Source organism: Gamsiella multidivaricata (genome assembly GCF_025024155.1).
Source record: "Gamsiella multidivaricata strain RSA 2152 chromosome Unknown BC939scaffold_50, whole genome shotgun sequence".
NCBI classification, from domain to species: domain Eukaryota; kingdom Fungi; phylum Mortierellomycota; class Mortierellomycetes; order Mortierellales; family Mortierellaceae; genus Gamsiella; species Gamsiella multidivaricata.
The window spans coordinates 122,084-146,743 of record NW_026251758.1 but is presented as its reverse complement, the minus strand read 5'-3'; the positions used below and the strand labels follow the sequence as shown (position 1 = coordinate 146,743).

General features: G+C 47.7%; 8 protein-coding genes across 8 annotated transcripts; 2 read left to right on the top strand and 6 right to left on the bottom strand.

Annotated features, from left to right (window-relative positions):
• The first annotated feature begins 997 nt into the window (after window positions 1-997).
• Window positions 998-3,816, top strand: BC939DRAFT_457298 (Indoleamine 2,3-dioxygenase). The gene is made up of 5 exons (XM_051556457.1): window positions 998-1,353; window positions 1,613-1,729; window positions 1,900-2,033; window positions 2,232-3,340; window positions 3,484-3,816. The coding sequence occupies exons 1-5, from the start codon at window positions 1,174-1,176 to the stop codon at window positions 3,558-3,560; spliced, it is 1,617 nt and encodes a 538-aa protein (XP_051410296.1). The 5' UTR covers window positions 998-1,173; the 3' UTR covers window positions 3,561-3,816.
• Window positions 3,817-3,818: 2 nt separating this feature from the next.
• Window positions 3,819-7,215, bottom strand: BC939DRAFT_228213 (uncharacterized protein). Its single transcript, XM_051550838.1, has 6 exons — window positions 6,800-7,215; window positions 6,605-6,703; window positions 6,329-6,508; window positions 5,584-6,219; window positions 5,296-5,491; window positions 3,819-5,216 (listed from the first exon to the last, which is right to left on the bottom strand). Exons 1-6 carry the CDS (start codon window positions 7,121-7,123, stop codon window positions 4,099-4,101), a joined length of 2,553 nt encoding a protein of 850 aa, XP_051410295.1. The 5' UTR covers window positions 7,124-7,215; the 3' UTR covers window positions 3,819-4,098.
• Window positions 7,216-7,307: 92 nt separating this feature from the next.
• BC939DRAFT_504875 (uncharacterized protein) lies at window positions 7,308-8,776 on the bottom strand (the record flags this gene model as incomplete). Its single annotated transcript, XM_051560579.1, has 6 exons — window positions 7,308-7,550; window positions 7,698-7,844; window positions 7,952-8,049; window positions 8,159-8,341; window positions 8,471-8,566; window positions 8,671-8,776. The coding sequence occupies 6 exons, from the start codon at window positions 8,774-8,776 to the stop codon at window positions 7,308-7,310; spliced, it is 873 nt and encodes a 290-aa protein (XP_051410294.1).
• A 615-nt stretch (window positions 8,777-9,391) lies between these two features.
• BC939DRAFT_388412 (uncharacterized protein) lies at window positions 9,392-9,604 on the bottom strand (the record flags this gene model as incomplete). The annotated part of the gene is made up of 1 exon (XM_051551863.1): window positions 9,392-9,604. A coding segment is annotated over one exon (213 nt), but the record flags the coding sequence as incomplete, so codon positions are not given.
• A 1,960-nt stretch (window positions 9,605-11,564) lies between these two features.
• On the bottom strand, window positions 11,565-12,587 carry BC939DRAFT_399221 (uncharacterized protein; the record flags this gene model as incomplete). The annotated part of the gene is made up of 1 exon (XM_051552462.1): window positions 11,565-12,587. One exon carries the CDS (start codon window positions 12,585-12,587, stop codon window positions 11,565-11,567), a length of 1,023 nt encoding a protein of 340 aa, XP_051410292.1.
• Window positions 12,588-17,671: 5,084 nt separating this feature from the next.
• Window positions 17,672-18,788, top strand: BC939DRAFT_478770 (PDCD5-related protein; the record flags this gene model as incomplete). The annotated part of the gene is made up of 7 exons (XM_051558795.1): window positions 17,672-17,706; window positions 17,842-17,902; window positions 18,043-18,092; window positions 18,206-18,233; window positions 18,325-18,361; window positions 18,468-18,631; window positions 18,738-18,788. 7 exons carry the CDS (start codon window positions 17,672-17,674, stop codon window positions 18,786-18,788), a joined length of 426 nt encoding a protein of 141 aa, XP_051410291.1.
• A 104-nt stretch (window positions 18,789-18,892) lies between these two features.
• Window positions 18,893-19,772, bottom strand: BC939DRAFT_228123 (bola protein). The gene is made up of 4 exons (XM_051550837.1): window positions 19,592-19,772; window positions 19,423-19,441; window positions 19,191-19,321; window positions 18,893-19,094 (listed from the first exon to the last, which is right to left on the bottom strand). The coding sequence occupies exons 1-4, from the start codon at window positions 19,667-19,669 to the stop codon at window positions 19,053-19,055; spliced, it is 270 nt and encodes an 89-aa protein (XP_051410290.1). The 5' UTR covers window positions 19,670-19,772; the 3' UTR covers window positions 18,893-19,052.
• Window positions 19,773-19,781: 9 nt separating this feature from the next.
• Window positions 19,782-22,929, bottom strand: BC939DRAFT_457281 (SPOC like C-terminal domain-containing protein). The gene is made up of 12 exons (XM_051556456.1): window positions 22,759-22,929; window positions 22,477-22,656; window positions 22,293-22,395; window positions 22,111-22,204; window positions 21,820-22,006; window positions 21,132-21,740; window positions 20,937-21,045; window positions 20,772-20,861; window positions 20,573-20,673; window positions 20,353-20,454; window positions 20,150-20,266; window positions 19,782-20,050 (listed from the first exon to the last, which is right to left on the bottom strand). The coding sequence occupies exons 1-12, from the start codon at window positions 22,840-22,842 to the stop codon at window positions 19,943-19,945; spliced, it is 1,884 nt and encodes a 627-aa protein (XP_051410289.1). The 5' UTR covers window positions 22,843-22,929; the 3' UTR covers window positions 19,782-19,942.
• Window positions 22,930-24,660: the final 1,731 nt, after the last annotated feature.

The window sequence follows — 24,660 nt, the reverse complement described above, 5'->3', positions numbered from 1 at the left end:
CTAGATCCAGTGCGTAGTAAAAAAGGAAAAAAAAAAAGTAGACCCTAACCTGTTCCCTCATTTGACAGGCACTCTTATAGAATCTTTTTCTATTGAGAATTCAGTCTTTCTCACGTATATGTCTGTACATGTAATCAAAAGAATGGCGGTTCGTTTTGATGCTTGAAAATGAAATTCCGGCTTTCAGGGAACGTGCACCGTGAGAAAGTGAGTTTTTTACTTTTACTTTTGGGTGACATGGCCTTAAACGCTATTCTGTCATTCAGTCATCCTTGTTGTTGTTGTTTTTCTATGCAACACCCCACAACGACTTGTAGAGTACTTTGTATGGATCCATAGCGAATTGAAACCTATTCTGCTCTATCCTCACAAAAACAGAGGAGATGAGTATCCTAGGGTTCAGAGAGAGAAAGAGAGAGAGGGAGAGGACAGACGCTCTGAGTCTGAGTCTGAGGCCAAGGGCGAGGACGAGGACGAGGAGGAGGAGGCAAGGGAGCGCGCGCCCTTTTTCTTTCATTCTTTCTTTGTTGGTGGGTTCATAACTTCAAAGTTCATACATTACCGCGCATGCCCCATTTGGACTCTTCCCACAGTCAGGTGCGCACAAAGCCGGAGGGGGAGTAAACAACAGGCTGCGGATGAGGTTGTTCTTTTGTCTTTCTGCTCACCAACGCAATGTGTCCCTGACCGCGCAGGGAGTTACCCCGGTACCTCTTAAGTACTTAATGGGTTGATACGACGAATTCCCTTTGTCCGGACAAGAGCGTAAAAGGGCCGGTGGTGGGAAATATGGAGTTGAGGAGCAGAAGGAAGGAAGGAAGGGGAAGGGAAGGACGATGGGATGGATGGGGGATGGGTGGGACTGGAATATATAAAAGCGGCCTCGTTTGCCTCGTTGTCTCTGTCTCTGTCTCTGATCCAAACCCCGATCCACACCCTCCTTCCTCATTCATTTCACAGGTGCCACCCTCTGCCCAGCACTCAGCCAATACTTTTCCTTCTCCTTCTCCTTCTTCTCCTTCTCCTTCTTCTCCTTCTCCTTCTTCTCCTTCTCCTTCTTCTCCTTCTCCTTCTTCTCTCTCTTTCTCTCTTTCTCTCTCTCTCTTTCTTTGTCCCTGCTTCTTCAGCTCCACCTCCCATCCCCCATCCCCCACCCCCATCCTCATTTCGACAATGGCTGTCAAGGAACTGCCTGTCCTGACCAACTACGATATCTCGCCCGTCACAGGCTTCCTGCCGACGGACGAGCCACTCCAGCTGCTGTCGGACCCTTACTTCCAGCCCTGGGAGGACACCTTCAACTCCTTCAACGGCCTCCTCCTCGCTTCCAGACTCCGCCAGCGAGTCCAAGAGGTACTGCACCCCTCGCCATCCCCACCCCCGAATTCCCCATTCGCCTCATTGCTGTGCTGTGGACCCACCCCAATTTTCTGTTGTGATCTCTACAGCCCGAATTCTTTTTCTCCTTCCTTCTGTTATAACCCTGTCACACCGTAGGGCGTAGTTCACGAATCCTCCCTGCATTGTCTGCGCTGTTCCTGACCTTTTTTTTTTTTTTTTTTTTGTTCTTGCGCTCGATTTTCGATCGCTTCCACTTGTTGATAACCCATAGCTTCCTGTGCTCGACGCTTCCCGCCTCAAGACCAAGGCTGAACAACGAAGAGGCTACCTAATCCTATGCATGCTCTCGCATGCCTACGTCTGGGGCAAGCATGAGGTCGCAGCCGAGGTAACCTATGCTCGTGGCTTCCTATGTTGTTTTTTTTTTTTTTTTGATGTCACTAACACAAAATAATGCGAACTTACCCGATACTCAACGTTTTTTTTTTTTTTTTTTTTGTGTATGTGTATGTGTGTGCTTTTACTGTTTTATCTTTATTTTATCCATCTTTCATCTAGTCCCTGCCTGCTTCCTTGGCTGTTCCCTGGCAAAAAGTGGCCGATATGTTGGAGATGCAGCCCGTGCTGACCCATGCAGCCGTTGTTCTGTGGAACTGGAGATTGTTGTACAAGGACGGTCCAAGGGATCTCAGGTGAGAACCTCTCCCTCACGGAGAAAGGCATCCGGGCACACCGATCAAAATTGGAAACTTTTTTTTTAAGCCTGAGCCGGCTGAAGCAGTCATCCGTTGGATCGGAACGAATTGCCAATGTGTATTACGTTTTTTTTTTTTTGTATATTAATACAAAACCTAACCATTTCTTTCTATTCTATCGCTGTCAATACTTAGTAATCTCGATACCCTAGCGACACTGTCGGGCTCGAGCGATGAATCATGGTTCTACCTCGTGACAACAGCGATCGAAGCAACCGGTGCCCCCGTGCTCAGCAAGATCTTGAGCGCGATGCAGCTCGTCCGGGACGCGGATCAAACTGGACTTATTCAAGAACTGGAGGCCATTCGCGGGATCATCATGGATCTTGTCGCAGTTCTCCGTAGAATGTTTGAGAGATGTGACCCCTATGTCTTTTATTGGAAGGTCCGCCCTTATTTGGCTGGATGGGAGAACATGACCGAGGCTGGGTTGCCCAACGGTGTGCGATACGAGGGCGTCGACAACGGACAGTACAAGCGATTGGCAGGCGGCAGTGCTGCCCAGAGCTCACTGATCCATGTGTTGGACATTGCATTTGGCGTAGAACATCATCCAACGGGATTCAGACCCAACAAGTCCCACGGCGCCCATACCAACGCTGCGCATGTGAACGGCCATACATCGAACTCATACAACGACGCAGCACCCAAGGCTCAGGGACTGGCACCTTCGACCACAGAGGCAGCCGCGACTGCGCCGGCGCCAGCACTTGGATCGGGATCGACCAACTTTATCCAAAAGATGCGCTTCTACATGCCTGGACCTCACCGCAACTTCTTGACCCACTTGACCGACGTCGCGAATATTCGTCCGTATGTTCTCAGTCAAGCAGCAGCATTTGAGAAGGGCAGCCGTCCTGCCGAAGTCGAGGAATTGATTACGGTCTATGACGAGTGTGTCCATCAGATCAAGGTCTTCCGGGATGTCCATATTCAGATGGTGACTCTGTACATCGTTATGCAAGCCAACCGTGGGCCCTCGATCTCGCACGGCGGGTTTGTTTCACCATCCCATGCGCACGCACCAAAGAAGGCAGAGGCAAACGGCACAGCAGAGAAGACTGCCCCGGTTGCCAATGGAGCTGACGAAACGAGCGCAAGTCTCGCGTCCGCAAAGAAGGGTTCAAGCATCTTGTACCCACAGAAGGTTATCTTTGGAGCACCCTACGGTCTTGCAAAGAAGCAGGAGGAAGGTGTCGTCCGTGGCACAGGCGGCACGGATCTGATCCCGTTCTTGCGCCAATGTAAGCAAATAGTTTTTATTTTATTTTATTTTGTTGTCTCTCATCGGTCGAATCGGGTTGCTTGGTGGTATGATATTCATGGCTATCTTACTATCTTACTAATCCCGGTCGTTTTTCGTTCATCTTTTTTTCTTTCTTTCTAGCGCGTGATGAAACAAACGATTCGAAAATCGTGCCGACATCCTCGATCGGCACACGCAAATCCTCATTTGCGGCCTAAAAAAAACTAAATCACCCCACATCATACCATTTTTTCCTTTCCCCTTCTCTTTCTTCGCCCTTTTTTCCTTTTACTCATCGCCCATCGCTCATTTCATATTCATTGTATAGACATATTGCAGAACTTATCTTTATTGAAAACAATACCATTCTCATCACAAGAAGAAACCCCCCCCCTCCGTATCAGAGTCATGGTGTCCAAAAAGAGGATGCGGATTTGATAGTTTTTTTTTTTTTTTTTTTTTTTTTTTTTTTTTCACTACCCCGCAGTCGATCGATCTCCGCTGAATTTCTGGCGCGATCGACAAAAAAGTCTGCCGTGACACATTGTGCTTCAGCCCAAAGAAAAAAAACCCCCCATCGTGGGTGCGGTGCTTCGCCAATTGCTCTTGCATGTTCATTTAGAAAGGGATCCGCCGATCTTATTGCATCCATTCAATGCATTCTTATTGTTCTGTAAAAAAAAAAAAAAAAAATGTACATATGGCATCCTTTTTTTTTTTTTATCCGTAAACTGATAAAAGACTTGGACGCCATTATTACAGTTCAATCAACGGTGCATCCTCTACCTGAGGCTGCGGTGGAGATGGTACCATGACATAACCCTGTTGCTGCTGCTGCTGAATTACAGGTGGTTGCTGCATCGGTTGCTGCATAGGCTGTTGCTGATGTTGCTGTGGCGCATACTGCAACGAAACGTTCTGATTAGCAACCGAGAACTGCTGTGAAACCGGTGCCGGCTGTTGCTGTTGTTGCTGCTGCTGTTGCTTTTGCTGCTGCAGTTGCTGCACCTGCGGTTGCTGCACCTGCGGTTGCTGCTGCACCTGTGGTTGCTGCTTCTGTTGGTCATAGGGGACATAGGGTCCTTGCGCTTGCTGAGTACCAGGTCCCATGATTGACTGCATCGGCTGTTGCTGCTGCTGCTGCTGTTGTTGTTGTTGGGGAGGAGGCAGCTGCGTCGTTGGACCTGTAAGCTGATACGCGTTATTGGGCATCGGCGGTTGACTACTTATAGGTGATGTAACAGAGGGTGCAGTATTATTATGATACTGCTGTTGCTGCTGCGATGTCGGCTGCTGAAGTGCAAAGTTCTGCTGGGGTTGAGTCTGAGAATGAGGTTGAGCCTGGGGCAGAGGCTGTTGCTGTTGTAGAGCATTCTGATATGAGAATGAGCTCTGTAATGCAGGTGGCTGTCCTCCTGGAGCCGCAGAAAAAGGCTGGTGCTGCTCAGGAATCCTAGGCGAGGCGACTGAGTAGGGTGCAGTAGCAGATGGTTGCTGGGATTGCATGGGCTGGTATTGATATGGGGCCTGTTGCTGCTGGAGTGGTTGTTGCTGTGGTTGTTGTTGCTGGTATGGTACCTGGAATGCAATCTGCGGGGTCTGAGGAACGCTGCCATATGGGCCTGTTGCTGGTGCATATTGTGCATATCGTGATTCTGGTGCGCCAACCGGAGGGTATATATGGTTGACCTGAGGCATCTGGGGCGTTGCCGCCCCACTGTACAGTCCTTGACCTGCGCCTGAGTGCATTCCTGGGTGTCCATGATTGTTCGCGTTCATCCTTCGTTGATACGTCGAATTCAAGCGTTCTTGCAATAAATGGTCATAGATCCTGACCGCATGGTCAATCTTGTCATTGAATGCGATAAATTCTCCTATAAAATCATAGCAATAATATTAGTAAAACCCATGTTTATAATCCGGTATCAATAAGAAATTTGATGCAACACTTACTTTGCTTCCGGGCAGCCTCCTCGGTGCTGAGAGCGATTTTCATCTGTAGCTTTGAAATCTGTTCATATAACGCCTGAACCTCGCAGTTGCCCGTAACATCGCCCTGCATCACATGAATTCTGTCAACCAGCACAGAGAACATTTCAATATTGGATTTCTCAGTGTCAGACAGCTCATTAGGAGAAACAAATGTGGCCTAGGTTGAGAGAGAGAAAAATCGGGGCAATAGGTTAAATACGTCCTTTCATGTTTGTATCCTGCTTTCGAGTAAGGATAAAGCACACTTACGATCGGCTTCTTCGTGTACGTGTATGATGAATATGAAGACTGTCGCTGGTTAGACCGAGGTGCCGCAGGCGACGATGATGAGTGAATGCTGGTTTCTCTCAACGAAGCCTCGATGGCGGCCAAAAGGTCCGCGTCCTCCTCTTCTTCTGTCAGAGTGGGTGCCTTTTTTGCAGGCTCAGTGCTGGAACGCTTGAGAGCAGAATATCCAGGTTGATTGTTGGCCTCCTTCAATGACAACTCGATGGCCCTCAGTAAGTCAGCATCCTCCGCCTGCGCAGCCGAATTCGATGCACTGCCCGTCGATGTTGAGGGGATTGGTGTTGATGACGAACTCTTTGATGCGATAGCCGCCGCGGTGGAGGAAGTCTTGCTGGAATTCGGTACATACTCCAGGCCGCCTCCCAATCCATGACTCTCAAGGGCGACAACACTCTTGTTGCCAAGCTTTTTCTTCATCCAGCATCCGTCACACACACGGACCTCCTGCATCACCCCGAGATTGGGCAGTGCCATGGTCTTGCTGGAGCACTGCCCGCAGAATGTCGAACCGCACGCACGGCAATGATGCTTGCGATTGGTGAAGGTGAAAGCCGAGCGGCAGCGTGTGCAAACATCCGAGTCCGTCCAGTCCGGTGGCTATATGAGTGAAGCACAAACGCGACGAGAAATGTGAGCAAGGGAAGATGTGGTCCACAAAATAACGGTCCTGCCTCTTCAATATTGCAAGTGGGTTAATCCTACTTACCGCTTCCGACTCGACAAGGGCTACACCGATATTGTCCTTTGGAGGAAACTGAAAGCCTTCATGCTGGAGGATCATATATGTGTCGCAGACATATCCCAGGCCCTGCTTTCCTCTGAAAAGTATTCCCCATGTCTGAATCAACCCCAGGATGCGGTTCTTGACCTCAAAGTTACATCCAGACTATCATGTATTACCAAGGCGAAAGCAAACAGTTGTCAGTTAGCAGCAAAGCGTGGTCATGGCAATCTTGCAGAGGCAGTGCAGTCTTCGACGTACAGGTGCCTTCAGAATCGACGTCAAGTTATCGATGAATTCGCGCGACGCAATTTCGACCAAAAAGTGATGTCCTCCGTTCTTGGCGCAGACATCGGTCAGCTAATCCAGCAGCGTGAGAAGTCGACAGACAAACGCGTGTGAGAATCACTTTTTTGACACTATGAACACCCAAGAATTGGTATGGTGCCAACGTACGCCAAGCGCAAGCAATTGCACGTTTGGGTTCTTGTGGTCAAGACGCCTCTTCAGAGCCTTGACAGCCTCCTTTGGCGAGACCTGCTTAGACCGAATCTGATCGCAAATCTCCAGATTCAGTGCCAGGTCTTCCGAACCCGCAGGCAGGTTCTCAGACGTCGCTTTGTCTATGTTTGGCACCAGGCACAAATGAGTCCCAAAAAGCGTGATTAGCGGGTTTGCTGGAAGGAATGCCTGGCGAAGCAGCATGTACTCTTTGCCTGAAAAAAGCTGCCTGTGAGAGCCAAGCAATGGAGAGAGCAACATAGAGTGAGAGGAGGACATCCTTACCAACGAGCTCGTCGATTGGTGAGGCGCTCCAAAGCCAAGACATGATAGGGGTGGTGGCGTGCGGGTCTGAATGGAAAAAAGAGAAGAGAGAGGTACTGATTCCAATCACAAGAGTAAGGGCAAGAAGAAGTACAAAGAGTATTGAAAACTTTATACTACAGCATGTGTCCCTTTTTATTTAGGATTCAATAGTTTCTTCCTCAGAGTCATCAAGCACTATCAAGTTGGGAGTCCACTCGTCTCGAGCAGAGTCCAACAGCATTGGGATCGTAGTTGAAAGTGAGGGCGCCTTGACGACACGAAGGATCATCTGCGACATACTCTTGAACTCGACTATTCTCTCGGACATAAGCTGCTGCACGCACTTGCTTATCAGCTTTGCCGCTTGTGCTGTCTCAAGAGCAGGATGGATTCCCGGCGCCTAATTTGGTCCGCAAGGCAAGAGAGCATGGACAGCAGAGCAGGAGGTACGGGATGTCTTAGTGGGATGCTGCACGACCCTAAATTCGACGTTTGTACAATGAGGACACCGATCGAGACAATTGAAGATTGCGCTAGACAGACATACCGCTCCCCGCACTATCTCTCGTGCGAGCTCGTTGTTCACCTTGTCGTCCTCGAGCTCGAGGTAATCGAATTCATCCCGGCTGCTCACCCAAGCACGAATCCTGTCTAAGAGCGTGATCGTAGAGACCGGTGGTCTACTTTTCTTTTCCTATATCCCATTGAATATCAGAGTATGAGTTTGAACGGTCGCCTGCCAAAGAGAGAGAAGCAAAGCGGTAGCAAAATTGCAAAGCGACTTGCAGCTTCCTGAAGTACAATGTCTGGCAGGACTACGGGTTTCGAATAAACAAAACGCTCCTGGTTCAGCACCCTCAGTCGAAATACAGTTTCCTCATTTGGATCCTCGCAAGTCGCTATATTTGTTTATTTGATGGAGATAAGCGAACATCTTGTTCAATAGCATGGCCTCAGACAGAATGATGTACGCAATCGCAGTTTTTGCAATGAATAAGAATACACTACCAGTGTCGCCGGGCTGAAAAGTAATCTGGATACAGCCTTTGAACTCGGTGGGCTGACCAATCAGCCGAATGACTTCGCCCAACTTGTGTTCTTGGTGACCAGGGATCCCGCTTGTAATCTGCATAGCGAGGTATTGGTCCGGTATCCACATTATGCATTGTATTGCTCCGGTCCCGTCATCCACTAGACAAAAGAAAGTAGGCGACACAGTCGGGTTAGGGTCAATTGCTCAGCCTGGGCTTCTCGAAAGTTGAAAATTTGGTGGCGTCAAAACTAAAATGACAGCAAACGCAGGCGGAGATCTTTTCGTACAGTTGTAGAGGATACGCTTGCTTGCTCGGTGCACCATTTGAACGACTCCCATGATTTCAACATTCCTGACGGGGTGAGAGTGGTGGCAGTAGATCCCTATATTATGCAACAGAGTACAAAGGATTAAAGACGGGTCATATATGTCATACATACCGGTGTTCAATTGAATTGGCTAGAAATGGGATGCTGGGGTACAGTACCATCGTGTTCAGGCACAGATGTCAGCGTCTTGACTTGGAAAATCATCAGTTGTAGGGGCACATGCAGTAGAGGATCCATCCCCCATAGGATCTTTGGCGCATTCATCAAGGTAGCATGCACATTGGATTCATGCAGTGGAGGAGAAAGGAAGCGAGGTGCTATCTTTCTGATTGGCCGAAATAATAGTGTTTTTGAGGAGTGGAAGTAAAGTATTTATCATTTTCTGGAGTTTAGGAAATAAGGAGCCGGATGGGATATAATGCTGCTGAATGCGGGAAATAAGGGCCGCTCACTGGCAGTGGTAACCAGTAATGACTTCGTTTATTCATCTCTCTTCATAGAAGCGACGGCGGACTGAAAGTAAGTCAGTGTGCATTTTCGAGTTTTGTCGTTATGAACTAGCCTTCCCAAGTCCATCCACATAGTTTTCAGTTCCTTTTCACACTCTTCCAGCTGTCGAGCCATTTCCTCTTGCTGCTGCTGCCTTTGTGGCAAGTGCAAGACAGCAGCGGATGTGTGGTGTCTTCTAAAGCAAATAGTTTCCGAGATGTAAGGTCAAGAAACCACACTTGACTAAGGGGCACATCAAAGAGCGATATAACTGGACAAAAGCCCACCAAGCATGGACTGTAGAGGACTGGAAGCGCGTTATCTTTTTAGACGAACTCTGATGGGATTCAGTATTGTTGGATAAGACCAGGCGATCCGATCTAGTCGTTTTATATGGAGCCAACAGTCAAGCATGGTGGAGGGTCTTTGATGTTTTGGGGCTGTATGACATGGAATGGGCTTGGCTACGGCTGCCAAATCTACGACGGCACCATGGAAAAGGAAGATTACATTGGGATATTCGCAACGTTGAAGGACACGGTCGAATATTACAGGCTTCAAGTTGAGGATTTTATTTTCCAGCACGATAATGACTCTAAACACGCTGCTCTTGCGACAAGGTGCTTTTTGGATGGGCAGAGATACACGCTGCTGCCATGGCCTGCAACATCCACTGATTTAGACCCCATAGAGTATGTGTGGAGGTACAGCAAAACCCGTATCGGTCTGCGAGAAAGACGACCCACCAGTATCTACGAGGAGTGTGAAAAGGTTCCTGACGACTTCATCAGGAAGCTCTCGAGTTAATGCACAGCCGAGTTCAAGTTGTATTGAAGGCAAAAGGTAGTCACGTGTACTTCGTTCTATAGCCCCGATAGTTGCCTTCGTATTTCACTAGGATGACCTTTCGAAAGTATATCATGGAGTGAAGGCACGAAGACAATCGTTTTTCAAAGCACTGTTTACAGCCATGAACGCACCTCGATTGTGGAGAGGAAAAAGAAGCGAAGAGTTCTGATGAGAATCAGAAGAAATGGGAGTAGACGAGCGAATGGAGGGAGTAGACAGGCAAATAGAGGGAGTAGACCAGCAAATAGAAGGGGAAATAGGGTGGGAGTAGACGAGAAAATCGAGTGGGAGTAGACCAGCAAATAGGGTGGGAACTGCTTAGTGCTTATGTTGGTGCCCATTTTCGTCTACTCCACTCGTCTACTCCCATCCTATTTCCCCTTTATTTGCTGGTCTACTCCCACTCGATTTTTTCGTCTACTCCCACGCGATTTGTGCGTCTACTCCCCTCTTCCTGCTGGTCTACTCCCACTCCCATTCGATTTGTGCGTCTACTCCTCCTTCATTTGCCTGTCTACTCCCTCGCCGTTCGCTTGTTCATTTCCTCTGCATACGTGCAACAGATACAATGGTTCATTCGAGAACGATGTCACAAGCTTCTACAGCATTCCTGCGCTGCTCTGCCTAGCTATATCCTTTGAATTTAAATAGCCATCATCATCGAATAAACAACTAATTCAGCTTTAGAACCCTTTGACCACTCCGACCCAACGACCGTTTGCAACTTCGACGCGGCGATACCCTCGTCTGCATCCCACAGAAGCCCGACGTTTGCCTTACTCTTCTTCTTGATGCTGATGACCTGCTATTGCCGGCCACCTCGTATTTGACAAGACATACGATACTCTTCGTCGCACCCTCTGGCCTAAGATCGCTCGCGGCACCCAACTATATGTACAGACGTGTGAGAGCTGTCAACGCAACAAACTCATTCATCAACGCCCTGCAGGATTGCTTCAGTCTCTCATACGAATATACCCTCGAGTCTTGAATCATATTATGTGGAGTCGTCTTGTGGAGCGGGGAGGCTTCATGAGGCGCCTGCTAATGTTAATTTCAAACATTGGAAGAGATATATCCATTGCAGATGACTTTTAAGCAATGTGGTATTGTAAGCAGTAGGGTAGCCTTGTTGCTACGATCTGCAAGGTTCCGCTGGGCTTAAGAGACCCCTTAGAATTAACAGCATATGGGGGACAAAATAAAAGAGTACTATTTCCATGAACCAGCTCACGCTCCATCTCCTTGTATCTGCGGTCTCTTAGGTTTTTTTTTTTTTTTTTTTGCTCAGTCAAGGGAGTCAAGGGAAGTAGAGGGAGCCAGCAGGCATGGTTAACGCTTCTGTTCCACACGTTACACATGAACGTCGCTAGAACTTGAGGAGCTCCGAGATTATCACAGTTGCACTTCTCTCATTGCATTCACTCCATATTGCATTCCTTATTGAGCCTCATAGCAATGATGGGAGATCTGTACCTGTATGCGTCCTCATTCACTGCCATGTATACATGCATGCATGCATACTTTTTTTTTTTTTTTTTTTTTAATTTTGATCGTAAGCAAATAATGAAAAACCTCAGGTTCTAAAAGCCTTCCTCATCAGTCGCGTGTGTGTTGATGATATTTCATTAGTTATCAATAAAAGGCCACACATACCATTGGACCTGAATGTGCCGTCCATTTGAGGTTGCTCGAGTATCCATTCTTTGCTCTCTCATCCAAGAAATAGATCCTTGAGTTCTGTCGCGACATTCTTGTTTGCTTTCGCGATTCGAGTGGACTGAGCTTCGGCGATTGCGTGCAGCTGTTTGTTGAGTGGTTTGTTGCCGATGATAGGAATCTTCGTATCAACTTCTGCGAATAGTTCATGTATATTTTGCATCGGAATTGAGATGTCCTTAGCAGACTGACATAATTGCTGCCCAAACCGAATGTCCTCCAATGTAAAAGTTGCCTTCTCTTGGTAGTGAATGACTGCCAGCGCCATTTTGTAGAATATGTGGGCCGCGCCAGAGGATGCCGAGTCACGGTCGCTGTTCCTCCCGATCGTGAATACGCTGAATGGCCGGAACTGCGGGGCGTCGGTAAGCGGTCCAGAGCAGCGTATTAATCGAAACGTGTTGAGTCGATGAAATTTCGAGCGGACCTGTCGCAATCTGTCGGCCCCGAAGTCTTTGGTGATTTTCTTCACGGTTTTTTTCTTCATCTTCTTTCCTTTTCCCAGGCGTTCATTGTCAACGAACACTCGAATGTTTTTGAGCTCACTCTCTGAGATCTCGAAATTCCGAGTGTCTCCTCCGACTGAGATTGATCCTTCCAATATCCTGTCGACACGGATACACGATGTGACTAACACTCCACATGTGTTGGTCCCAATAACAAGTCGAACACCGTCCCTGCGCCGCAATGTCACTGGGCGAACACGTTTATAATATTCTTCTCCCGTGGTACTCGGTATTGATGTCTTCTCGGGAACACCCTTTTGTTCTCCTGTTGGTTCTTTGTGGCAGTCAAGCATCGCGTCTCTTCCGTAAAATTCGACTTCGTTAACAAGAATGGTTTGTCCGCTTTGAATGTTAGTAATCACCGATCCAGATAAGAGATGGGCTGTAATATAACCAGCCTGAGGATATCTGCTCCAGTCTAGGTTTAGATACGTGCTGGCTTTCTTGTTCAGCTCCTTGAACGATCTTGTTTCAAGGATCCTTGCAAAGGGTGATTGCCTGATCAGGTCCATGACTGGGGTTGTTGGTGGTGAAGAGCAGTTGGTGCAGTTGCGATCAATGATTAGGCCGCGTTTGTTATTATCGGGAACGGATTTGTGTGCCGAAACAACGAATGGTTTATCCGGCAACATGTCGTAGAGGGCTGCGCTCACGGTGAAAGAGGTCTCGACACCCCCAATCGAGATCCCAACAGGAGACATGCCGAGCTGAGATGTTGCTAGCAATGTCCTGAGCTTGATAGATTCTGGACCGTCCTCCACTCCTTGCGCATGGAGTATTCCTTCCTCTAACGTTCTCCGTCTTTCAGGAAGAGTAAGAAGCAAATCTTTGCTGAAGGTGCTTCCAGAAACGATGTTCTCGTTGATCTTGGCGAGTTCCGAACACTGCACTTTGTCCAGGAAATGTTTTCGGATTCCACTCTTGCTGACGAAATTCGCCCGGCAGGCATGGCAATGGAGTTTTTTGTCCTTTTCCCGTTTCACAAACACAGAAGATCCATCGTTCAGGCGGACCGTCCCAGTCTCCTCATGACAATCACGAAAATGGGTGCGGAGTTGCTTCAGCGACTTATACGACTTTCCACAAGATGTGCATTTGGTTGCGCTTGGGCTGTCAGGCATATCCTGACCTTCTGAGTTCATGACTTCGCTATGCTCTTCGTCAGATTGCACAGGTGAAGTCGCTCGGTCGTCAGAAAGGGCGTCAGACAACCTACCTCGTTTTCCATCCACAATCGGACGCTCATCAACAGGATCAGCCAAGAAGTCAGAGTTTCGCTTAAGCATTCTCCTAGACACTAAAAGTAGGATGAAAGAATAAATGAAAACGAAATGAGTATTAGAGAACGGCAATAAGCGGAATAAACACAGGCATGAACAAGACAAACAAGTGAACATATACAGCCATGAACAGACCTCGATTGTGGGGAGGAAAAAGAAGTGAATGAGTTCCGAGGAGAATCGAGAAGAAATGGGGAATGGAAAGGATTGGCGATGAAACAGAGGAAACAGTGGGAGTAGACGCGTAAATAGAGTGGGAGTAGACAAGCAAATGGAGTGGGTTAGACGCGCAAATAGAGTGGGAAATAGAATGGGAGTAGATAATCAAATGGAGGGAGTAGACAAGCAAGCAGAGTGGGAGTAGACGCGTAAATAGAGTGGCGAAAATAAGGTTTCAAACTTTGACATTTTGCGTAAATTATTTGTGGGCAGATATCGTGGCGCGCTTGTGCAAAACGCGTCTGCAAAACACGCGCCAAAATGTTCAATCAAACACGCCTGTGACTTTTAGAATTCAAAAAATGATGGGCACAAAAGCCAACCCACCAGCCTGATCCCCATGCCATTCAAGTCAGAACGCCGACAGCTACTATCCGACCTGGAGCAGCTCATCATTCTCACGATTCTCATCGATGACGATGAAGGAACAGAGGATGCAATCGTAAAGCTGAAAAATCAGGTGAGCACGCGGATACTAGTTGTGGGCAAACACGCCACAGAGGCAAATGAAATCCGCCATAATGACGAGGTTTGAAAGGGCGGATTATATGGCACGTTTGTGTGCAGTATGTTTGGCTAATGAGTAAGCGTTTGATTGTGCGAATGTCACAGTTTGAAACCCCCTAATAATGGCAACTGGTGAACCCATCATCTGGAAGAGTGTTTGGACCCACAGACATGCGCTAACTATCCCATATGGTTTTTCTAACTCAGGAATAGATGGAGAAAAAACTGAGACTATCAGCAAGGCCTGGCTGCTGTAAAAAAATTAACATCGCAGAAATTGGCCAGACCCCAGACTGGCCAGCTGCAACGGCAGCAGTGTCAAGGGGTAAAGGGACAATGGGGAACTAGGAAGGCGTGTAGATGAATGCTGTTTAATGATCATAAGCGAGGCCTACATATACATGTCCATAGCCTATTGTACAATGTAGTAACGGTGTTGTTATGGTGCCGGCCTCCATCCTGGGTCTGCATGTCGTAACCGTGCAGCTTGGTAATCCTGTTGCACCAGCGCAAAATATGACTCTGCGCAGGGATACCTTGCTCTCCACTGGTTTAGTAGCACTAGGAGAGCCATTCTGAGTCATCGGACCAAATTCAGCACCGCGTCAAGCCGAGAATAAAAAAGAAATGCAGTGCACGCTGCTGCCTACTCTGCTGCACTGTCAAATTTTAAAACACTGCCACCAACTTCAAATTTTGATACCAACCTTACCTGCCTGCCCATTCGCGCAATTGCCATTGCAATACTTCTCGGTCAGTGAAACAAGTAGCAACATAACTAACATAACTACAGTGAAACAGTGATCCATCCAACGCGCACAATTCGATCTTCGTACTATTTGCGGTACATGTCTGAGCTATTAGATACTACTTATTCCAAACACTTAGTGCAGTCCTTTTTCTGGTAACTTTTCTTTGGTTAATGGTTCCACCTGGACCATCCATGACACAAAGTTGACATCTGGTGTTTGTAGTGTGGCGGGATTGGGGGCTGAATCGCGAGGCGGCGTTGATAAGGTGTTGAAGGTACCGACCAAGTCATCCAGAAACCGGCTCTTGTCCATGATGATTGCCTACTTGGGAGTTTCGTCTGCTCTCTCAAGCCGTCGACCGAGGACTAGGATTTCTTTGATCAACAATATGAGCGACCTTGCATCATACAGTAACTTGGGTACCTCAACGTCTTCTCTTGATTCAGGCGGATGAACCGGCCAGCCACGAAATCGAGCGACACGAATTGAATCCGAAGGGCCGATTGCAAGATCCCGACCACCTCCGGATTTTTTTTTACGAAGGCCTAGTTCATAGATGTAGAAAATGTTTAGTTGAACATATCCTTCAAGACTTTAGCTGTATTGAGTCTATCCGAGAGTATCTTGGTCCCAGCGGCTCCTTCGTCTTTTCTACCGACCTCTATGGCACCGTACTCTCTGTTCGAGTTCCTGCTTGTGAATATTCATCTACCTTGCGCCCAACTGCCTTCTTAGACGTAACGTCTCGGCTTTGGCTTCTGCTTATGCTTGAGCTTACCGACATATTCTCACCCTGAAGAGGCTGGACACCAGAAAGATCGCTCAACATCCCATCGATGAGCGTACCGGAGACATGGATGGTGTCGTGAACCTACGCCTATTCAGAGTCAGAATGACCTTTTCTAAGCAAGGCAGAGCAAGGAAGGGTGATACAGTTTTAAGAGACAGAGTCAAGGAAAGCGTAGGGTTGTATTCAAGTTACTAGATGGGGAATAAACAGATACGGAGCTATATAATATACTGTAGATCTTTGTGTAACGATCGCACGCGTTGCCAAGGGTGGTCTGATCGCCGCCAAGTGTCGCTGCGGTAGTGCCTTAGCTCGTGGTAGACGCTAGCTCTGAGTTCGACGATGATCCTTTAGTAGGCGATCGGGCATCCGCATTTACTGATGCTGACATTGACGTGGCTTCTGCTATCTTGCACATTCTAGTGTTAAAGTTTGTACACGCGCATGTATAGTACGTCCAAGTGAAAAATGAGGACAAGTGAATGTTACGTACCACCCAAATTCCCGCTCGAAACTGCTCGACATTCTGCATCCGGATGTCCATCTTCCGTTTATCTATGAGCTGCTGATGCTGCCGCCGAAGTGTCTCTTATCGGGCAAGATCTTTCTAGAATTGGGCGAGTACCTTTTACTTCTTAAAAGATGCAAACGATGGTATCCAGAGAGTGTCAATCTAGTGAAGAAAGAGGACTTTATTTATGTAAACCCTGCTATCTAGTCTACGTGTAGATAGGTTTTATATAATGGCTGGGTCGATGCCAACAGTACTCTGGAATGTAAAATGGGCGAAGCACCGATGACATCATCGTGTACTGAAGCGAGAATAAACCTTCAGAGTTTGACGCTGATGCCCCAAAGAGGTTGTACCCCAGATGTACTGAAAGAGTCCAGCCAGCTAGCCCATTCAAACTCCAGTGCCTTCCTCTAGTCCGAATTTTCGCGTTCCGGCCCTTCGGGTACTCTAGTTGATCAAATTTTGAAGGCATGGTGGAAAGGAAGTAGCTCGCACTGGGCTTGTTCTTCTTTATGGCAGCTTTCCAGAGCGGCTCAGAAAGGACGTGCTTGCTCTCGGATTGGTGGGTCGTGCGCAGCGTGCGCTTCGGCACGACCATTATTTTTGATGCATTGATGTGTTCGCTGACCTTTCTCCGATGTCTCAAATCGAGTCGAAAATGAGCGTCGGCATGTTGATGTGGGTCGTAGAGATGCCATGCAATTGTAGCGACATAACGTTATAGAAACAAGCAACGAGGCTCAGAATCAAAGCAAAAGACAATGACTACGAGTCCATAGAAAAATGAAGTGAACACTGCTCAGGCAGACATTGAGCGACAGCTTGTGTACCATCGCTCAGCGTATAAAAGCGATCCACTTCCCAAACGAAATACCCCTTATCCTCACAATGCAAACGAATGCTGAGCGTCAGACTGATATGTACTCATACTGAGACCGCCCATCGCTTGGCGAGCATACCAGACTGAAAAGCACGACAGCTTGTATATGGACATTGAAAGCTCCACAGAGCTGTCGTCTCATTCAGTCGGCTCGGACCCCCCATTATCACCATGATGATGACACTGCTTGGACAGCCGTCGACCGAAAGCGCTAGGGCGTATCGGTCAACGTTTATAAGTGGTCCACCTCCCAAACGAAAAACCTACCCCCCAGACATCAAGGTTGTAGGCTGGTTTGTCCAAGTTGGCAGGATCCCAATCGTTTTGCGGGCGTACCCAGCTGAAAATTCGGCACGTCCTTGTGCCTTCTCATCCAGTAGGCATGGAACACCCAATGCTCACCCCAGAAGACATAGTAAAATTGGAAGAGGATCACTTATTGATGAGACTTTCGCTAAACTGATGCCTGAGAAGCCAAGGTGAACAACGGTGTGATGGCGAGGTGAGTGATGTAGCACAATTCTAGCGGTGAATGGTCGCCCAAAGAACAAAAAGAAAAGTGTGACAAGCCACTTCTCCGCGGCTGAACGAGCAAAAGGAGGTGCGCTGTACAATCCAGAAGTTCATTAATCCCATTACCATCTACTCGACAACATGGAAGACGACGAACTCGAACAGATCCGCGCCCGGTATGCTATTCAGGAGACCAGAAAACAGCCAGTTTAAATTCCATGCACAGGGGATTCACTCAAAACACGAAGTGCCAAGGAGCAGTAACTGACACCACGCATCCTCGCCATACATCCTTTCTGCACGCTTAATAGCCGCATGGCAGAACTCAGAGCTCAGTCCGGAGGCGCAGGAAGCAGCATGGGTGGCCTCCCTGTAAGATTCCATTGTCAACCAATATTGTCGCAATACGGCGGCTGAACATCCTTTTTTCGTCGCGTGCTTTAATGGTTCATTTCACGATATGACTCGTGTATTTCTAAACAACATAGCCTCTCAATTGCTCTTCCACATAGGCCGGTCTGAGTAGTGGCAAGAAGGGCGAAGAGGAAAAGGCCAAGAAGGAGTAAGCGCGCAATTTGGATGACCGGTGGCAACCAGCCGTACTAAGCACAATATTTCACGCTTAGGAATACTAAATACATGGTGACATTTTTTCATCGCTCCTCGCCGATATAGCCAAATGGAAGAGATGCGCCGCACTATGGTACGTCAACAAAACACGATGCGAACAGTAGATCTCAAATGCATGGAGAATAAAACTAACGAGTACTTTGTATATTTGTATATAACCTTAGTTGATTCAAATCTTGGACGGAGAAGCTCGCGAACGCTGTAGGCTCATGGATGATCAGCTTGTATAACGTAGGATATCAACGTGGAATTTGCCGTGTTAATTTTGTTCGCCGTCAATGCTTCTCGTTTTGACCCTGAACAATAGTGTCCCGTATCGCCATGGTGAAGGCGGACAAGGCTAGAGCTGTTGAGGATCTTCTGCTTCGTATGGCTCAGGGCGGTCAGGTCCGCTCCAAGATCACAGAGAAGCAACTCATCGAACTCTTGGAACAGGTCAATCAGCAAACGAAATCTGAGACAAAGATTGTGGTATGTCTGTTTCCTTGTCATGTAGTGTCGTGCTGTACCGAGGATCATTGGTCCATTGTGATCTCAACGGCGATCCTTCATTGGATTCTTGTTCTCATAACAATAGTACAACCGTCGCCGTTACGACGACTCGGATGACGATGATTATGGCCTCTGAGCAGATGAAATGTGGAAGCAAGTAGCTGTCATTGCGGGCAGACGAATAAAAAAGACCTTTGGTAATTTACAGCAGCTGTTTGTATGGCATCTTTATTGCTGCTAGGTTGGTAAGATGTGGCCTGTATGGCATTGGCGACTGTATCGAGCGAAAGTATATTGAGGTTGCTGCTTCTTATCGCGGACCCCATAGCCACGATTAGACGCCGTCTTGGTACAGATGTTCCTCGTGAGGTATGATTCCAGAGCCTGAATTGACAGCTTATTACTTCTGAAGAGCTTCCCACTGAGCTGGTGTGTACGATTTCTGTAGTGATAAAACGATTGAAAACGATGTGTTAGTGCGTATTCTTCAACAACAGCTTGTCTTGACGACACAGGCAACGTAAACAGGGCCCTTTACCTGAGAAAAGGCATGCACGAGAGCAATTTGATCTTTCAATGCCTCGTTCACCATGCGGTGCTTCTGCAGCGTTGTCTTGCCCTCGAACATGGGCGACACTATAATGATCTCAAAGTTTTGTCCGCAACCACCTAATTTGCACAAAGACAAGCACGCGAAATTTTTTTCGATCTGATAAGACGCCTGCAGCAAGATCAGATAGTCGCAGTTTGCGATGTTGCGATACACTTACCAGAGATATCCTTCCCTTCCTGCGGGATAGGATGCAATGGACGAATGCAATAGTCAGGAGAAGGAAGAACGTAGTAAGATGGGGATGGGGAAACTAAGACCATTCAAACCTAGACAGCATCACAGAAACGAGCAGCAGGAAGCAGTAGAGGCACAAGACAGGTTCTTACAACGTGCGTGGCGCCAAGTTGGGCGTTGCATGCCTCCGTGAGGGACTCGAGCGTGACAGAGGTGACAGGTACAGACATGGTTGTGTGTTGCAGGGTATAGTGATGGTGGATGAACCAAGCGATGAAGTGAGGAGGGAATGAAGACGGCAAAGGTAGATCGATTTGGAATCACACCTTCTTCAAACCCTATTTCAAGTGGCGTGCCTCCGTGTCCCACTTTTTTGCTGCCTTGTCTGCCTTGCCAGCTTCCATTATTCCATTATCTTAAGCTATTGTAGGATCCACAACACCTGCCATTGTATCCTCCATGTCTTTATTTTGTTTGTTGAATAAGGCCAACTATCACCCACGTCAATTGCCAAAATACGCCTCCACCTGGCTGATCAGATCCGCCTTCTTGGACCCACTGGGCTTCCCATTTACAGAGTTAAGGAACTCCTTTAGAGTTGCAACAGTTGCCTGTAGTTGGTATAACAAAACCCATGTCAACTTCATTGAATCTTGCTTCACAAAACCACCCAGGATAATTTTCCGTTGTTTGTAGATCGATGCATTTACCTTGTTGAGTTGGCCGCTATCGTACTTGGACTTCATATCCTCTATCAACCCCGCGCTGCCATCTGGCTGACTGTTCTTTGCTCTCTTGGCAGAGGTCGACCCTTGCGACAGCGATTGCTAAGAATCAAGAATAAATGACATTCGTCATTTTCATGAAGCTGCTGCACAACAAAGAAGGGCTATCGACATTAGAGAGGTCTTACCGAAGATCTCTTGGAAGACGAAAGCGAAGGGTCGAATGTTGGTTCAGGCGACTCGACAGTACTTGCGACATCCTTGAAGTTTTGTATATATACTCCAGCACGCTACGTTCATATATCACAAATATAAATTAGAACACAATACAACAAACCAGTCGGCATTCCCCAAGGGAAGCGAGCGCCACGATATATGAGCAAGTAACAGAGACGAGAGGCGACATACTGTGTGCATCTGCTCGGTCTTTGGGAGCGTCTTATCATCGATGTCCATGTCAGGTTGGTTGAGTGCTGTGGCCTGCAAGACCTTATAGTGCTTCTGCAGCGCTATGATACCATACAAAAAATTCAAGACACTTTAGAACAGCTGGAAGAAAGTTTTATGCGTCTCAAGCGATAAAAATTGTTCGTGGATGCACACTTACATGGGTTCTCATAGTTGTCAGGGTTAAAGCCCTTTTTCATGTTCAGCTTCGAGATGAAGGCCTTCGCAGCGTCAATGAGGTCCGTGGGGGCTATTTATCGCCCACTTCATGGTTAGTTGTACAGTTTCGATAAAATTACCCAGAAAGCTGAAGACAATGACATACGCGTGAAATCCGTTTGAATAGGAAGCGGCCGAATGTCATCCGCCCATGGCAGGGGAATCAACTGAAGACCGGGAGGCTGCTCTTGACCGTTTGAGCCTACGACTTCCAACTAGATATCAAAAAATAAAAACTAACTTGAGTTAATTCCGTATATCGTGAAGTACAAGTCGAGTTTTCGTTTCAAGAGTAGCATACCTGTGGGAACAGGGCCACGAGGCGTGTGCCAAAATTAGCGCGCTGAGTGAACGAGCAAATAGCGACCTTGTCCATTTCGGCCATCGATTTCAGCAGGGACGAAAACGCACGTGTACTGCCCTCGTATGATCTCTCGTCTGGATATAGGAACATGGCGTGGCTGACGTTGTGGTTCATCTGGATCGCACTCCTAGGCTTGAATCCGATCAGAGCGAGTCCTGGAGGCCCAAACGTCTTCATGGCGGCCTTTTCCTCCTTTGTGAAAACGACCTTGACGCCTCCAAACTCCCAGTAGTATTTCATGTCAGCTGGCATGATGTATTGGGCTGTGTCTGCGCAGATCCATGAGGTGACGGTTTGAACTTCCCGAATGGCCTCTCCCAAGGTGTAGACGTTCCTGTGCGGGCCTTTTGTCTGTTGCATAACGAGGTTGTAGCCCTTGACGCCGATTTCCAGACCCGGCGCCAGCTTGAGAGGAATATTAAACATAGCGCGCTTCTTTACTTCCTTTCGCTGGACTCTTTGTAGAAGTTCGCCCAGTTTCGCTGATGTACCATCTGAAGGTGCGCCCTCTTCATCATCGTCGTCAATTCCATCAATTAGAATATCCTACACAAATCAACGTGGAAAAGCGTGAGCGAAGGCCAAAGGCAAGGTCGAACCATAGGTGACAGGAAAGACATTATACCTTGTAAAAGTTCTTTCGATTGAATTTTTCATCCGGCTTGTCCATATCAAAAAGCTCAAGCTTGATGCCAAAATCTTGTAGATCCTTGGCACGAACTTTAGAAGCGCTTCGCAGGCTGATGTCATTTAAATGGGGATCATCTTCATTTGTGAAAAGGAACAGGCGTTTGGATCCGACTCTCTGAGCGCTATTAGTGTTGACAACTCAAGCATGACTTTATTAGCTGTCGGTCATGCCTCCCATCCTTGCTGATAATACGACCAATGGAAAATAAACGATGCGAATTCATACCTGCTTCCGAAAAGGTTGCTCGCGGTCCAGAAAACCTCGCCTAGCGTGTACTGCCCATTGCTGGTTCCAAACTCTTCGTCAAAGTTGATGGATCCTATGTTAGAAAAGACATCACTAATGTTAGTTTTGTTGCGACAATATAGGGCAATCATTTGTGAGAACTACGCCAGAGCTATATTTACTGTCATCAATGCCTTCTAACTGCTGGATCTTGTTCACGTCCGGTATCTCCAGGTTCTGGAGCACGTAAATGTGTTCAGAATTGTTCGCATTTTTTGATTTTTGCTGTGAATATGAATGTCAGTAACAGTGCTTAATGGCGCTTAAATCCATTCAATGGGTCAGAAAAGTAGGAATGCCACTTACTGTACCGTACAAAACGATGCCGACCAAATCCGACTCACTGCTGATGATCTTGTTGAGGAGTACGGTCATGGCGCACTTGATTGCCGTGTAGAAAGGAATTTCGCCGTCCTCGGAGGCCTTAAGCATAGCGGGAGAGCAATCGATTACGAACAGAATACTATCGCGACTACTCCATTGTGTCTAACGTGAAGAAGCACACAAAAAAAAACGATATTAGCAATTTGTGCAGGAAAGCCCTTCTTCCGGGTCAAGTTTGGACGCGTTTTGATTCGGGCAGCTCACTTCCTGGGCATCGGTTAGAATGTTCTCGTCTGCATCGTCATCGTCATAGTCCTCGTATTTGCTCTTCCAGCTTGACGATGACATTGTGTTTTGGCAGGATGTGTAGTTCTGTCGGGGTAGGTGGATTTCGAAGCAGAAAGAAAGAGATGCAGATTCGGTGGCAAAACGAACGCGATCGTAAAGGTTGAAAAAAATGGTGGCAAAAAAGTGACCTGCGAATTTAAATCAAAGTCCTCATTGGCTGTCGTGTCAAGCTGAAGCTAAATTAAAGGTCTTCAGGCTGTGCAGGTCTTATTTAGAGATACCCGCTTGGATGCGAAAAATAATTACATTTATTCAAAAAGAGGCGTTACGCAGAACCGCCCACTTACTATAATAAAGAATAGATAACCCGAGGTCAACCCTGCACTGGTACACTGCCTCAATACATACACGTAATAAAAAGAAAACTATTAACACACATTGCCAGCAAAAGATCCAAAGTATGCGCTCAAGGCAGGAGCGAAAAAAAAGGCCATCGGTGTAAGAGGACAACCGACACCTTTCAGATCTCGAAATCGTTTTGTGGGGTCGAGATGTAAAGCGCCAACTTAGATGCCCATTCCTCGTCGTCGTCCATCTTGGCGTTCTCGCGCCAAAGGTTGCGGGAATCGGATCGGATAGGGAATTGCCATTCCAGATTCGTGTTCGTCGAAGCAAACCCGGAGGCAGTGGTAGGAACCGTGTTCAGTCCGTAACCCGGAGCACCCAATCCAGGCAAGTTTGTGGTTGTGATGTAGTCCATCAACGACGGCGATGAGAAACCAGAAGCGTTTTGATGATATCGAAGCGCCTCCGGAACAGCAGTACTGATCGGCTCTGATGGTGGGGTGATGTCCAACATACGACGCCTTATAATGGATGGTACAAGTGTGAGGGCAGTTCTATCGACATGCCCAAGTGGCTCACCTGCTTCGATAATACCAATGGGCATGTCAGGAAGACCTTTAGGTGGGGGTAGCTGCTGGGTGCGCAAGGCAACCAACGGGAGAGCCATGCTGGTAGGAACAGCTTCGTCGGCCTTCTCGGGATGCGACAGGATTTTATTGTACGCAAGACCTGGATCTGACATGGCTCGAAGCCGCTCGATCTTTGAATTCGTCACAAATGCTGGCATAGTAACATTGGAACTTGAGGCCGAAGCCGTAACTGTGGGTGACCAGGTCGTCTTTTCATGCACACTTCCCCGGCGTCCAGAAGGCGGCGAAACTCGAGCCTCCTCGGGATGGTGGATGAAGGTACAGCGGTCGTGGTACTTGCAATAGCCGTTGCGTTGAAAACTGATGCACAGTTGGGTCTTGTATCGGGGGTGGCGGGCAACATGGTTTAGTTCCTGTGCGCTGTGAGCGAATTGGCAGTTGTCTCCATACCTATCCAGATCATAATGATGAAGGTAATGTTAGGTGTCGATGTCCTTTTTCTTCAAGGCATTTCTGACGCCGCTCAGGCATAGAGTACGGTTCAAAGTATAAAAAAACAGAATATTCGTATAACAGGCTTACTTACTTGCAAGACAGTCCGGTGTGCACAGAAATGCAGAGTTCGGTCTTATACAGCTCAGACTTACGGTGTGCTTCGCCGGATGCCAATCGTCGACCGCTCGATCCTCTCTTTGCGGAGGTCTCTGGCTTGCCAGAGTAGGACCCAGCTCTTGATGCACTGCTAGGCCCAGTTAGGTCCGTTTCTTGCGCGGCAGGATAGTTGTTTGTGCTTGTCGAGCATGGGCTCGCACCTAAGAATGTCATGCCAATGCCATGATCCATATTCACTGGCTCAAACTTTCCGAATGTTTCGGCATCGATGTCGCTTGGATTCGTCTCCATTAATGATTCGCTGGTATGCCAGTTCTGCAAAATAGACTCT